The sequence below is a fragment of the Xenopus tropicalis genome, chromosome 1 (assembly GCF_000004195.4).
Source record: "Xenopus tropicalis strain Nigerian chromosome 1, UCB_Xtro_10.0, whole genome shotgun sequence".
Classification (NCBI taxonomy): Eukaryota; Metazoa; Chordata; class Amphibia; order Anura; family Pipidae; genus Xenopus; species Xenopus tropicalis.
In genome coordinates this window covers 139,032,281-139,048,236 of record NC_030677.2, presented here as the reverse complement: position 1 = coordinate 139,048,236, position 15,956 = coordinate 139,032,281, and the positions used below count along the sequence as shown (strand labels likewise).

Sequence of the window (15,956 nt, the reverse complement as noted above, 5' to 3'; positions counted from 1 at the left end):
ATCCTTCTACATTTCTCCTTAATTTCATCCAGAGAATGCCAACATAAGCATTTTCTGGATTAAATCTGCCCTTGTGGACAGGGACAGGCAGATCTCATTCATTCTTACAATTTTGCATGTGGGATGGGATGCAAATTGGCCAAAATGTGGGTAGGGTAGACACCTAATGTGACACTTCTGTGTCTGCATCTTGCTTTTAACCCTTGCCAGCAGCAAAGTCTGTTATAGGGGTAGGTAGATGCAAGGAAGAAGGGAAAGCTGACCTGATACCCAGAGCTTGGTGCTTCTCTTCATGCACTGTCCCCCACAAGTTTTCACTAAGGAAGAGGGTGGCAACCCTCTTCTCTCTTTTTCTTCTCCCTTGTTAAGAAAAAAAATGGGGTATCGCGTAAGCCTTTAAAGTCAATGAGAAGTGCCTAACACATTGGCACCCCACCCCTAGTGAGTGTAGCTTTTCCTACCTTTTAATGATCTAGGTATACTACTTATGTGTGCCATTAAGAAATAAGCTGAAGCTTTGCATCTGTATAATGTCAGAACTTGCAAAATCTATCAAAAGGGTGGAAGTGACTTTGGGATTCTGGAAAAATTATCATAATGCAACTTAGTAAATGAGACCATTCAGCTAAAGTATTTCTTTTATTTTACTGTCACTGTGTGATTCCTTGACTTTGTCTGACTATATGTAATCTGGTGATATGAGTTTTACTTTCATTTGAGCTTGTTTATAAGCCACCTAAATGTCATACACCCTGACTAGGCTAAAAATCAGAAGATGAGTACAAGTTTAATTGCTTGTGGCTAGACAAATGTATTCAAGATGTGCTCTGTACAAAGTAAGGTGGCTTTCTGGGCAATTTTTATGGTGTCCATTAAATATCCTCAAAGTGTTAACCATGTTATTCCTGTCAAATGTAACACTAAAAACTAATTAATCTCTGTACCTTTAAATTCACCAATGTTTAATAAGTTGCATAAATTACAAACTGTGGCTCATCAGCCTACTCACTGTATATTCAACATAATTACTGATTAAAAAGTTAAAGGAGAAGGAAAGGTTAAAACTAAGAAAGCTTTATTAGAAATGTCTACGTAAATAATGCCAAAAAACAGAAAATCCTCTATCAAACAAAATACAGGATTTATTTTCATCTTTTGTACACATGTTCTTCGATATCAGACTTCCTTCTCTCACAAGAATCCTTCGGGGCACAGCACAAACCTGCACAGCTTGCTCCTCCCCCCTCCCTTCTCTGCCCCCCCCTCCCCTCTCTGCTGTAATCTGAATTTACAGCAGCCAGAGCTGCAGCCTGGAACTTACTGAGACCAAGCTAAAATGGCAGTTGCTGTTTTAAACAGAGGGAGCTTCTAGGGCTGTTAACTCAGGTATTGTAAAGCTTTCTACAAAAAAATATAGTGTTCTAGCTTGCACTATTGTGGCTAATCTATTGGCAATAAAATGCCAAAAAGCCTTTCCTATTCCTTTTTAAAAATTATAGGAAAAGCCCATAAAAATTTAAATATTCATCAATGGCAATAAATAAAAAAGAAATAAAACCGCTAAAAGAGTTTAGAAATAGTTAATTAGAGATGGGAGTTATGCAGGGATTATGTAATTAGAAGCACTACAATGTTATGCAGCTAAAGAGTTGCACCACCCAGCTTTCAGCCCCATAGACTTTTGATGCCACACTCCCCTGTTGCACTTTCACCACCTTTGCTCTGTCAAGCTTTACAGTAACAAAGCTTGCAACTACACATCAGTTTTCAAGATGGTCACTCGAATCATGCCATGCTGGAACGCAAGCCACAATATGTCGAGGCATTTCTGCAGCTATCTGCTTCTTTAGTCCTCTTGGGGTAAAACTGCCAAATGGGCTAATAAATAACACTTTTGCAACACATTTTACCTATACAGTATATCAAGGCTTTGCCAGGCATAAATGAGAACAATCAATGGGAGGTGAACCAGTTTCAGGCTCTTCTCCACTGGCTGAAATAATTTCATCTAGCATAGAAAATATTCCATGTGACTTCATCCTTAATGTAATTTCACCCAAGTTTAACCCGAGTGTTGAATCATGTGTGGTCGGGTGAACAAAGACCCATGATAGGCTGCTGTACAGAATATTAGGGGTAACACTACATGATCAGAGACCCTGTATCATATATTTTAATTTTATCTTTGCAGATTGATGACATTGACCTCATTAGTGCTAATATGGAGAATGCATTGGCTTCAATTGGAGGATTTTGCTGTGGCCGATCTTTTGTAATCGATCACCAGGTATGCTGCATAAACACTTTACTACTGCATCAATTTACTACTGTATCAATATAGTTAGGCAAAAATGTAATCTAAAGGCTGGAGAGGGCAGATGTCTAACATAATAGCCAGAACACTACTTCCTGCTTTACAGCTCTCTAAGCTGTTAGCAATCTGTAACCAATCAGTGACTTGAGGGGGGCCATATGGGCCATAACTGTTCCGTTTGCTTTTGAATCCGACCTGCATACTCGCAAACTAACTTAACAGTTATGTCCCATGTGGCCCCCCTAAAGTCACCGACTAACTAAGAGTTTAATGAGCTTAGAGCAGGAAGTAGTGTTCTGGCTATTATGTTAGACATCTGCCTACTCCAGCCTTTATAGATGACATTTTTGCTAACTATATTAAAAATATTTTCTATTTTACACAGTTTCATTTTTACATTGAACTGTTCCTTTAAAGGTTAATTAACTTTCAAATAATTCTTTCATTTATATGTCCATTTATTGAATTATTCTTAAAAATAAAAATATTGCCTAGAAGCAGTCTGGGGGAAATCATTTTCCTTGTATCTTTCAAATTTTCCTGTCTGTTCCTGTAACTGGTGATTTTTGTCTAGAAAGTGAAATGCAAATTCAATATAAATGAATGCTTAACCATTTAAAACAATATACATTTACCAGATATTCCTTTCCTGTATTTATTTTTTCCTTTTTTGCTCAACTGTGAATGCGTTGTGCCCAGTAATTAAAAAAAAAAAAAAAAAAAAAAAGAAAAAAAGAAAAAGGAAGGAATGCTTGCTTGAATATACCCCGGGCTGGGGTATCGGGTAAGCTATTACAATAGCTGCGGGGTTTGGAGTGCGGTACATTAAAGCATAGCATAGGGTTTGCATAATATTGGGCTCACAGAATTAATTTTCTTTGCATGTTTGCTTTTACATTTTATTTTGGCTTCTATATTATCTATCACATCTGTAATGTAATCAGTTGACTTCAGTAACAGCACCCCATGGACTATAAAGAATATTGCTTTTGCTGCTGTTTGCTGTATGTGGAGGATGTTTCAGCTAAGACAAGTCATAGTTCCTCTCCCATTGATTCATGTGTCAGTGTAGGACTATTCAAAACTGACATTATTATTCCCTCATGGAAGTGGAAATGAATTCAGAATAGCACCTGCTTATAGAGCTGATATAATTTCCTTTTAATACCTTACTTTTCTTAGTTATTACCAACTAGAACAGAATCTGAATGTTGTATTTTCCACTTTATCCCACAGCGACTGTCTGGTCAAGGTTACTGCTTCTCTGCATCTTTGCCTCCTCTCCTGGCTTCTGCAGCTATCGAAGGTCTTAACATCATGGAGGAAAACTCAGGTAGTATAGACCGTTATCTTAATTACCACAAACAAATAATCAGTAAAAAGACTCAAATTGTATTTTGGGTGGTAGCATATTATGTAATATAGTTATAGTAAACTTCATAGAAGAGCAAGTGGTGGTGCTTTTATACAAGTCTGGGTATTCTATGAGGCCTACTCATATCTAAATATTCTGGAAGTAATACCTTGTTTGTTATAATACACAAGTTTCAATTAGTCATGTGAACCAACCTGCATTACTAGGGATTGTTTATAAGTATATCTTACAGGTTATTCATGACTCTTGTGTATTATAATTTTTCTTCTGTTTTCATACTTAAGAAGTGATTAAGCCCTCAGTGAGTAGTTTTCTTTGTCCCACGCACTAGTACCAATGCTATGTTAATGGAGCTTGACATCTGTTTGGTATAAATAAAGAATATTTCCATCTGTTTTTCTTTTGGATGAGGTAATTTCACACCTTTTTGTATTTAAACCATACCTCAGATTCTACAAGTCCTGAGTGGTTGGAAGTATCTGTATGTTTCTCTGGAAAATTCTGGCTTATGAACCTGGGTGGTGGTTAGTTCATTTTCATAAATGACTGTTTTAACTTTATGTTCCAACCCATCAATGTTTTCTCTTAATTCCTTCTCAGGTATGTGTGCAAAAAAATTTTGTGTGCACATTTTGAAAAACAGTGTGCTCAGATCAGAATAGATGCAACATTTTGTGTGTGAGCTAGCTTAAAACTTTGTGTGCATAAGTGCCCACCTTGGAGGGAAAAGTGCAACCCATGTATAATTACTCAATTCTTATGGTTACTCATAGCTCTGGGAATATAGCAGGATATACCTAATAGGGATGCACTGAACCCAGTTTTTTGGGTTCGGCCGAACCCCTGAATCCATCTTAAGGGATTCGGCCAAATTCCGAAACGAATCCGAATCCTAATTAGCATATGTTAATTAGGATTTTGAGGGGTTAAACATGAAAAATGTTCCACTTCTGTGTTCATGCAGGCATTGAACCCTTCCAAATCCTAATTGGCATATGCTAATTTGGATTTAATTTGGCCAAATCCGAACCCTGACAAAAAGGTTGAATCCTGGCTGAATACCGAACCGAATCCTGGATTTGGTGCATCCCTAATACCTAACCTTGTGACTTTTATGCCTCACCTTGTGTTGTGTGTATTTGATTAAGGACTGCAAATAGACATTTCCCTATGTAGTTGGCATATGTGAATGTAATTCCCTTCAAATTTAATAAAATACGTTTACTTATATTCATTTGCACCACATTAATGGCATATTTGCCCTTTAATCACATTTTACTACTTGTAAACTGTATTCTACTTCAAGCTTAGGTACAGGTTGATACAGAAAAACCTTCAAGGTCTTATTAACGGGTGGTTCACCTTTATATTAACTTTTAGTATGTTATAGATTGCCCTTTTCCTAGCAACTTCACAATTGGTTTTCATTATTTATGTTTTATAGTATTCAAATTATTTGCCTTTTACTTCTACATTTTTCCAGCTTTCAAATGGGGGTCACTGACCCTGGCAGGGAAAAACTATTGCTCTGTGAGCCTACAAATTCATTAATATTGTTACTTTTTTAACTTATGTTACTATTCAGACCCTATCTTATTGTATTTCAAGCTTTCATTTAACCCACTGCCTGGTTGCCAGGGTAAATAAGACCCTAGCAACAAGATAGCTGCCGAAATTGCAAACTGGAGAGTTGCTGAACAAAAAGCTACATAACTGGAAAAACTACAAAAATAAAAAATGAAAATCAATTGCAAATTAGCTTAGAATATTGAATTTAAAGGTGAACAACCCCTTTAAGGCTTTACGGTACTGTCCATGTTGGGAATGTATTTGGAATAGAATTTTAATTCTCTGGTGTGGCTTCAAAGAATTCTATGAGTGAAACACATTTAGCCTCACCCTACTGAATCCTTATCCTCTGCCTTTAGGGGTTAAAACTCCAGTGCCTTTAGAGAGGTGCTGTTTTTCCCTTGTTCAACGTTTCCTTTTAAATGTTCAACTCCTGCTCATCTTCCAGATCATTAACGTCATGGCCAGCTCTGTAACTGGGTTGCCAACAGAGAACAAACATTCCGAATGCTGAATACACAAGGTGCCTGTAGCAGGCGAGGATACAATGCTCTTCTTGGACTGATTTTTTTTTTATTGAAATAACATATGGCTAAAATGATGGGTTTGCACACTTTGTTTTTCTGCTAGAAATGGCACAAATATAGGAAACTTTTAACTATACCGTTGTAGGTGGGATATGTATAGCGCCAGAGCAGATATGCAGCACTGTGCAGCTGATTGTTATACCAGAGAGGGGCACAATATAAGATTATTTTTAAACAAATAAAAAACGCAAAATAATTTAGGAAAGGTAAACTCTCCCCTCCCATTCTTGTTTCCAATTTATATATTTTTTTTTACTTTTAACCATTCTCTTTAATTTTGCAATGAAAGTCATAAAAGCACACTTCAATTCATATTTTTTTTCCACTAAGTACTCCTACAGGTTACTGCAATTTAGTTGTTTTATGTTAACCTTTTTTGGTTTCTGTTTTTACAGAGTTATTTGATACCCTAAGGGTCAAGTGCAAGCGAATTCATAAAGCTTTGCAGGGGTAAGTTGCCATGTTTTAAAATGAACGTTAGGCTCTAACCCCAACATGTGATAACAGGCACAATGTTTGCCATAGCAACCAATAAGATGCCAGGAAATGCTACCTAATGATTGGTTGATTTATGTGACTAGACTTGTAGCAAACTTTTGTTACATCACCCTCTATGGATGTTCTTTACATGTTTTAATCCAGATACATTTTTCCTTTTTTTCTGGCATGTCCTGTCACCCACAGCTGAATTCTTTCTCTTAATTTATATCCTTTGTTTTGACTCATCATCCAGTGTCTGAATACTGATCCATATGCAGTTTGCTTTAGTTCCTGCTGCACATGTTAAGTGTCCCCCAGTGCATTATCATTGTTCCAGGGGAACATACATTCCAAGAATCATAGGCCACAGACAAAAAAGCAAGCCTGATAGAGCATAGCATTCTGGGAGTGTCAGCCAGCCGCAGAAATTAGGAATATTTAAAGGGAATTGCTTTTTGTAACCAGGCTGCCATCAGGGGGTTTGAGGGGCTCTTTGATCCCAGGCCTGATCAATTCTATATTTGAAGGGAGATCGACCATGTTGCTCAAAGTTTCCAAAATGACGTTACTTATGTATTAACACACGTTCAAACTTGCACAATTTGCATAATTTCTATAAAAACCTCTGACTTACCTAGAAACTTATGTAACTAATATATATCAAGCAATAATAAATAACTTGTATTGGACTCTGCTGATGGTGGCCCTGCTTGTAACTGTAATTATGCTCTGATTGGTATTGCTCTTTTTCAGTATACAGTTAAACAGCTGCAAAAATATACATATATTGCAAAATGTTACCCGGTGATATAATTAATACCTAAATTTCAGGTATATTTGGAGTTGCTGTTCTCCAGTAATCTGGGGGATTATTTATAAAAGAAGTGTATTACTAAACAGCAGGAAACATTCTTCGTGCAACTTGTATACACTCCCCACCTTGTACAAAAGACCGCAGTCGGTTATTTCTTTGGACATTGCACATTGCATTCTGCTCTGTAAAAATTGCTTCAGGCCTCTGCACTCGCCTTCTGCTAGCCCCTTGAATATAGCACTTCTGCATTCTACAGCACTCTATTAAAGAGTTACTGGCTGGGGGAGCACATAGGCATTCCCCCTCTTGCCCCTCGACTGGCCCCCTGATGCTGTGGTCTTAGTGCTTTAGCACTTGTGCCCAGAAAAAAGTATATAACCCCTCTTGTCTCACAACAGCAATAAGCGAACTGCCACCAACCATCAGCAACTTCCAAGGCGCAAGCTAACCTTTCCTGCCGCAGGCATTCATGTTCCTTCAGCTTACTCAGTATTGTTAGAATATTTCCATTGCTTCACACACGTAATGATTTCTCCTAACATTATATTCTTGTTTATTATCTGCAGAATTTGTGGTTTAAAGGTGGTAGGTGAGAGCTTCTCTCCTGCATTTCACCTGCAACTAGAAAAGAGCACGGGATGCCGTGAAAAAGATATGAAATTGCTCCAAAATATAATAGATCATGTAAGTTCTGTTTGCACTGGAAATTACACTTCATGTATAAGTGGATATAATATGTAGTAATCAGTTCCAGTGACTAGCACATACACTGATATATATATATTATATAAACATTTTGTTTGTCTAATGTAAAAATTGCCTGATCTGGTTCACTAGGCATCATTATTTATTCTTATAGCCTTTTTTTCCAACATATTTGCACTTGGTTGTCAGACATCCTGACTTTTTTTTTTAAATGTACCTCTTTCCTCATATTCATGGTTTTTTTTAAAACCTAGATGGTCAACCTGCTTAAGAGGTGTAAGGCCCAGTCTTAAAGGAATACTGTTATCAAAATGGAAAGTATTAAAAAAACAAACAAAAAAAAAAAAAAAAAAAAAAAAAAAAAACACTATTCAGTGTTTCAAGCACTAGGACTTCCCTGAGGCTGATCACATTATTAGTGCACAAAATGTTGGATATTTTTTTTTAACTTTTCTTGTACAAGTTCTGTATTGAGTGCAGTACCTTGCGTATATATGTGTATATATATAATATGCAGTAGAAGCCGGCACTCACGTGTAAAGCGAAAAAATATGCCTGGGTGCAGTTCCACTAGTATGTACACAGATGCTTGGAAGAAGGTACCGCTCACGCAGGTCTTAGATTCAATTTTGTAAATTTTTATTATAGAGGCAAGAGAACTGACGTTTCGGCTGCAACACCAGCCTTTGTCAAAGTTACAAATACAAGTGAGAAAAAACCTTATAAACAGTGTTTGGCGGGAACACCAACGGACAAAAACGTGAACGTGTGGGACACCCCCCCAAATATGCAAATGTGATGACATCAAACAATACATGTACACAATCAACCCCAAACTCACGAAATACAACAAATAATATAGTAAAAAGATCTAAATAAACGAAACAAAAAGTGCTAATGTGGATTATCAAAAATGAAGCAATGTAACTTAATATAAAAAAAAAAAGGGAACATAGTTATAGAAAGAGCCAGACAAACCTGTGTGCCTACATGATAGGATAAGGGTAAGTGATTTGGTAGCGCTAATCAGAACCGGGTACTGGTCCCTTGTTAGGCGTTATTATTAAAATAAAGACAAATAAATCTCCCGAACATTAAAGCTTGCTATGCCATGGCTACAAGCTGTCGGAAGGAAAACATATCGGAAACGAAGCTAAAGCATGTAACACATAAATATACTGTATAAAGCACCAAAATTTCCTATTTAAATTATGTCAGTCCGCATACTTATCGGAACCACTGTCAGAGCCCAAAACGATTTGGTACTCATGGTCGGGTCACCCAGGTTATATACGTACTAATTAATTTAGGGGCACATGACAACGCCCCAGGGGACAGTATTAGTGGCAGAAAAAGAATCTCACTTTCTATTTTATCCAAGTATGTGAGGAATCCGTCAGGCCACTCCGTCACTTTCCAGCAGCAAACATATCGGCTCAGATGTGCCGGTAACTCCCGTGTAGAGGTTCAAACAAAGATTTATAGCAAGGATCCCTGTGCTTATCTAGGAGAGTTAATCACCAACTCCGGTTGTCCTATCGGATCGGAGGTGTCTGTAGCTTTCCTCCCGTTATCGATATATCTCATGCTCACAGAGCACAGTGGGGGCCACCCCCCTTCATTAAGACACGGAACCAAACCATACCACGTCCTGTTACCGGCCTGGCTCCTTCTCAATAATTGGGAACCGGGCGTCTCGGATGGACGGAGTAAATTATCCCCGGATGGACACAGTAAAGCTCCCCCCTTTGATACATTATGCCCATTGAGTACAGTGGGGGCGATTGTCCCCTCTGATGACGTCACGTAACCGACCCGGCTCCACTCCAATGAATAACAGCTAATTGGAACCGGACGTTTCGGAGTGATGTAGGCTGACATTACTTTCTGTGCGTTCCCCCGATACCCCACACCTAGCGCCTTAATATGAGACTATTTCCAGGACACGGCAGGTTGGATAATCGGTAAGTACCTTGATCTTGTCTACGCTTATTCTTGTTCTTCTACCTTTTCTCCCCTGTGTTGATTCCGATTCATTCTTTACTTCTTACCCTTGGGATTACATACTTACCAGCCCAGTTTATTTCTGTGAATTGTGTGCACGAACATAATGTATTATAAGGTAATGCAATGATGTCTGAATGAAAGTAATTTATTACAACTGCAACAGTAACTTTTTACACGGAAAAATACGACACCTGAAAACAATTGATTGATACTGAATATCCATTTGACAACATTTTCTTACGACGTCTCACCATTCAACAAGTGCAACAGTAGCAATAGTCAGCCCAGCAGTTGTAACAGCGCAGCGGTTTGAAAGATTCATGCCCTTAACGGTCCGGAGGAAAGCTACAGACACCTCCGATCCGACAGGACAACCGGAGTTGGTGATTAACTCTCCTAGATAAGCACAGGGATCCTTGCTATAAATCTTTGTTTGAACCTCTACACGGGAGTTACCGGCACATCTGAGCCGATATGTTTGCTGCTGGAAAGTGACGGAGTGGCCTGACGGATTCCTCACATACTTGGATAAAATAGAAAGTGAGATTCTTTTTCTGCCACTAATACTGTCCCCTGGGGCGTTGTCATGTGCCCCTAAATTAATTAGTACGTATATAACCTGGGTGACCCGACCATGAGTACCAAATCGTTTTGGGCTCTGACAGTGGTTCCGATAAGTATGCGGACTGACATAATTTAAATAGGAAATTTTGGTGCTTTATACATTATATTTATGTGTTACATGCTTTAGCTTCGTTTCCGATATGTTTTCCTTCCGACAGCTTGTAGCCATGGCATAGCAAGCTTTAATGTTCGGGAGATTTATTTGTCTTTATTTTAATAATAACGCCTAACAAGGGACCAGTACCCGGTTCTGATTAGCGCTACCAAATCACTTACCCTTATCCTATCATGTAGGCACACAGGTTTGTCTGGCTCTTTCTATAACTATGTTCCCTTTTTTTTTTTATATTAAGTTACATTGCTTCATTTTTGATAATCCACATTAGCACTTTTTGTTTCGTTTATTTAGATCTTTTTACTATATTATTTGTTGTATTTCGTGAGTTTGGGGTTGATTGTGTACATGTATTGTTTGATGTCATCACATTTGCATATTTGGGGGGGTGTCCCACACGTTCACGTTTTTGTCCGTTGGTGTTCCCGCCAAACACTGTTTATAAGGTTTTTTCTCACTTGTATTTGTAACTTTGACAAAGGCTGGTGTTGCAGCCGAAACGTCAGTTCTCTTGCCTCTATAATAAAAATTTACAAAATTGAATCTAAGACCTGCGTGAGCGGTACCTTCTTCCAAGCATCTGTGTATATATATATATATATATATATATATGTATATATATATATATATATATATATATGTATATGTATGTTTACCTTGTTACTGTATTAAAGAAGTCCTTTATATGTTACCTTTTCAGTGTATGAATAGGAAAATTGCATTGACTCTGGCTCGTTATTTGGAAAAAGAAGAGAAGTTTCTTCCTACTCCGAGGTAAAAAGAAGTTATAGAGCTTATCACAGATTGCTTTGTTGAAGGTAGACCACAATACTGAATGATGCCTGTCTAGAGCGTATTGATATACAAGTCCTGACGAACGCATTGCTTGTTTTGCTTACCACAGACAGCAGCCTATGCAGTGTGAAGAGAAAAAAATACTAAAAATACCCCCTTTTTGACCAACTTTTTCAGTTGGGCTTATGTAAAAAAACACTAGCTAAACTGCAATTTTTTTAATACATATACATACGTGGTTTATTTAACTTCCCCCCTCACCTATTTCCATGTTCAGACAATGGATTCCCTCTGCTTTTCAGAGAATTTGCACCTGAAACCATTAAATATATATCTATATAAAGAAGCCCAGGCACACACTGGCTATTTGTAAAGAGAGTCTGCTGTAAGAAGTCATAGACAGTCACTAGCTTTACTCACAGAACTCATGTTGAACAGAGATATATTGCTCTTTTATACAATATAGTTTTTTAATGAGACGCAGGGAGATGCATTTGTTATAAAGAAAGTTGTGAGCAATAACTAACGCATGGCTTTATGCTTGCTCAAGAAGTCATCCAAGCTATGCTTAAAGGCATTCTGTCATGTTCAAATAATTGATTTATTTGCTAGAGATATGACTGATATATTGAATATGGAATATAACTCTGTGGCTCAGGCACCCAGGGCTTGAATACCTAGTACAGTGCTGTCCAACTGGCGGCCCGCGATCCCCCTCTGTGTGGCCCCCCACCTGTCTGGCTGCTTTGATGACTTACCTTTGAGTAAGCTTTAAATGGTATCAGTACTGAGATTAACTGGCCCCCTGCATGGTTCTCACCTCAGATTCAGGCTGTAATCAGGCTGTATTGTTTAAATATGTAATCCCCTGTACTGTTCACACCTTTTAATCTCTGCATTGTTCACCCCCTGCAGTGTTCACACCTCAGGCTCAGGCTGTAATCACTCCCATTGTTCACTTCTTCACACCTCAGACATAGGTACTGTAGGCAGAGTATGGCACATACAGCCAGCATAGGGCAGGTAGAATATGGCATACACAGGCAGCATATGTCAGAGAGGGTATGGCACACACAGGAAGGGTAGGGCAGGCAGAGTATGGCACACACAGGCAGGGTAGGGCAGGCAGAGTATGACACAGAGGCAGCATAGGGAAGCCAGAGTATGGCACACACAGGCAGGGTAGGGCAGGCAGAGTATGGCACACACAGTCAGGGTAGGGCAGGCAGAGTATGGCACACACAGGCAGGGTAGGGCAGGCAGAGTATGACACACAGAGGCAGCATAGGGAAGGCAGAGTATGGCACACACAGGCAGGGTAGGGCATGCAGAGTATGGCACACACAGACAGCATAGGACAGGCAGAGTGCTGCCTGTGTGTGCCATACTCTGCTTGCCCTATGCTGCTTGTGGGAGGTGAACCTGGCAGGGGTATTTTGTGGGAGTTTGTTAGCAGTTGGATGGCCCCTAAGGTGTGTAATTATGTACTGGGGGTTGCTCTGCTATCCACAGGGGAGGAGGAGGCATATGGAATTATATATGTATATCTTAATATGACAATTCTTTCACATATGAATGATGGTTGATATCCCCACAGTAAGGACCAAGCATTTGGGATTTTGCTGTGCTACCACCATTGTGATAAAATAGGTGTGGTTTGAAGTGGGTGTGGTTTCAAAAAGGGGAGTGGTCAAAACTGGCTTCCATTAGCGGCCCTCCACCATGTACGCTAGAGAAATTCCGGCCCTCGACATCGTAGAAGTTGGACAGCACTGACCTAGTATATTGTGTCATCGTAAGTGTAGGGCCAGTAACCTGTTGCTTATGAGTGGAATTTTGCCACCAGTGGAATGATTTATGATAACCCCTAAGCTTAAGTTCTCAATAGCTGCCCAAAGCACGCTGAGCATGTGAGTCACGGACACTTCTAACAGAATCCAAGATGGTAACCCCCTGTGCAGAACACTGAACACCTGAATCTTTACCGTTATAGAAACTTTAGCACAATAAGTTCAGTATATAATATACAGAATTTTACTCCATGTTTGTTTTTATGGTTTAGTTTAAGTAAGTACACAGTACATGAATTATTGAATAATTAGTAATGCAAACAAAATATATTGTAATGACAACTTTTCTTATATTCTACACAGCATTAGGGTGGTAGTGACGGTGGAGCAAACAGATGAAGAGTTGGATACAGCTGCATCGGTTATTAAACAAGCTGCATCATTGATCCTGGATTAAATGCCTTTTTGGAACCAATTTTAATCTCATATATTCAGCACCCAGGTTGCCTTTTCTAAATGGATACATTCCATGTATAAAGGAGGAAAGAGCCTGCTGAACTTGCAAAACATATAGAGAAAACCAAAAATTAAAAGGGAACTGTCGTTATTTTAAAAATGCAATAAACAAGACTTATTTTTATAGTTTTTTATAAATGTTTTATTTAGTATGTTTGCTCACAAGCAAATAAAACAATTTAGCCATGCTGTTTGTCAGTAGTGCATCACTATTGGCTGACTCATGCTGGAAACAGCCAATTAGAGCATGTCTATCAGTGATGTACAGCATGAGTGTATGTGTGAGTTGATAAACCTAACGTTTTTCTCTGCCTGCAACAAAGTGTTAAAACTTATAAAGAACTGTAAAATAAACAACAAAAAACTACATGTGAAACATATTTATAAAACATCCACTTGATTTTAGTGGGATTTATTTTTAGAATAGCAACAGTTCCCCTTTAAATATATATGGTGCGTGCAATTATCTTGATATGCACCTCTTTTTTTATTAATACATTTTCTTTGTTATTTTTGTACTTTTTCCCCTTCCTGATGATAAGCAAATAAGACTGTTCTCACCGGCCCATTCTGAAATGTTGTAAAACATATGGGATTTTTGCTACAACGACATGAGCTCTGTTAGAGGAGAGATATACTATAAATACTTATGTACATGTTTTGTCTCAACTGCAGATAATGTCAACATTTGTCACATCGATTTAATCCATTTCAGACCTGGCTTTGCCTTAGGAGGTCTGCCACAAGTACATGGGGGGAGAGACCTGTAGCTTTAGTTTATACTGCTATTATCATTCCCTCAAGAAACATTCTTCTGCCCCTTCCATGGAGTGGTAAGGGCCGATGATCATGTCATTAGTTCACATAAGTTTCTAGGTACATGTAAAAAATTTCTATAATTGCACTGGATTTAAAAAAAAATATCCAAAGCAGAAATGTTCATGCCATAGAAAGTGCTACAGAAACCATTTCTATTGTGTTTTCTTTTGTATGCTATTTTGTTTAATTCTTCTTTTAATCTTCACCTTGTCTTCTAAGGCTAAGCTAACATTTTGTTTTATATTGCTGTTGATTACTGCAGTACAGTGTCCTGAAAATATCCACTGAGTGAATTTTATATTTAAGAGGAAAAGGGTATTTCCTACGGCAAACATATTGTATCATTAGCATTTTTTACAAGAATTATGAAACGTTTATGGTTTTTGTATATAAATGATTCTGGCAGAAAATAATTTATAAATAATACTTAGAATATTGTATTGACTACTTTCACATTGTTTTCGAGCATTCCTGAGTACTGTGTCAGCCATAACTACTTTTTTTTCCCCTTCTGTTTCCTATTAGCTAGGCATGAACTCTGGCCATAATTTTAGGGTTCAGCCAAATAGCCAGTGCATTACTAGAAATTTTGCTGCCTAATGAACTGAATAATAACTTGCATATTAATTGTGCAGAATGAGCCTTCGTGACTAAAGTTTTTATCAGGGTTTTTTTTGTAATATTTCTGAGGTATCCTCACTTTCTGGGGAGACATAAAAAATTGAAATGGGCCCGAGGCCAATTATTTATATAATCCTAATGAAATACATTTCCTTTTGCTAAATGAGAGCTACTCTGTAGTATGCGCCAATGATATCTTGAGCATAAGAGTGAATGATGGAGGTTGGAACTGCGGACAGTTTGCACTTCAGACCAATATGGGGACATTCTGCAGAGCTGTATTTTTTTTACACATTCCTTGTGAGAAATGCTATGTATATACAAAAATATAAATATATGCACACACTAATGACAGACAATTTAACTGTAATTACTTTATCTCAATGTAATTCTATTTCACCTAAATAGTTTTTCCTTTGTATTTGAATGTTTCTGTACTGTACCACCTTTGGAATGCTTTTTAATATGTGCCTTTTTTTTGTTGCTGCTAAACAGAATAAAAACGTTCAAATAGATTCTACAAACATTTTGGAAAAAGTGGTGTTTAGCATTCATACTAAGGAATAATACTGCATCCTAATATAGGCATGTTCTTGTTTTACAAGGAAAAATGTGTGTTCCCAGCTGTTGCTTCCCGCAGCGCTGCTGAGAATCAGAAAGCTGTAACTGGGTATCAGAGGTGTTATTTTGGACCTGTTCCTTTAGCTTTTGAAAAACCATTGCTTCCTTTGCCACAGGTTAGCTGTACACAAAAGAGTAACTCACAATACATGGTTTTTGCCAGAAGCTGCGTTATGAAATCTCACAAGAACAGCGCTGCGTACA

The 15,956-nt window shown here is 38.1% G+C and overlaps 1 protein-coding gene across 1 annotated transcript in view; it reads left to right on the top strand.

Moving 5' to 3' along the window:
* Nucleotides 1-15,651, top strand: part of sptlc1 (serine palmitoyltransferase, long chain base subunit 1) — a 39,268-nt gene extending 23,617 nt beyond the window's left edge. Inside the window, 6 exon segments of the mRNA NM_001079574.1 lie at nucleotides 2,192-2,287; nucleotides 3,551-3,647; nucleotides 6,241-6,295; nucleotides 7,706-7,823; nucleotides 11,291-11,364; nucleotides 13,539-15,651. Coding sequence (NP_001073042.1) covers nucleotides 2,192-2,287; nucleotides 3,551-3,647; nucleotides 6,241-6,295; nucleotides 7,706-7,823; nucleotides 11,291-11,364; nucleotides 13,539-13,632 — 534 coding nt within the window. The 3' untranslated portion in view covers nucleotides 13,633-15,651.
* The last annotated feature ends 305 nt before the right edge of the window (nucleotides 15,652-15,956 follow it).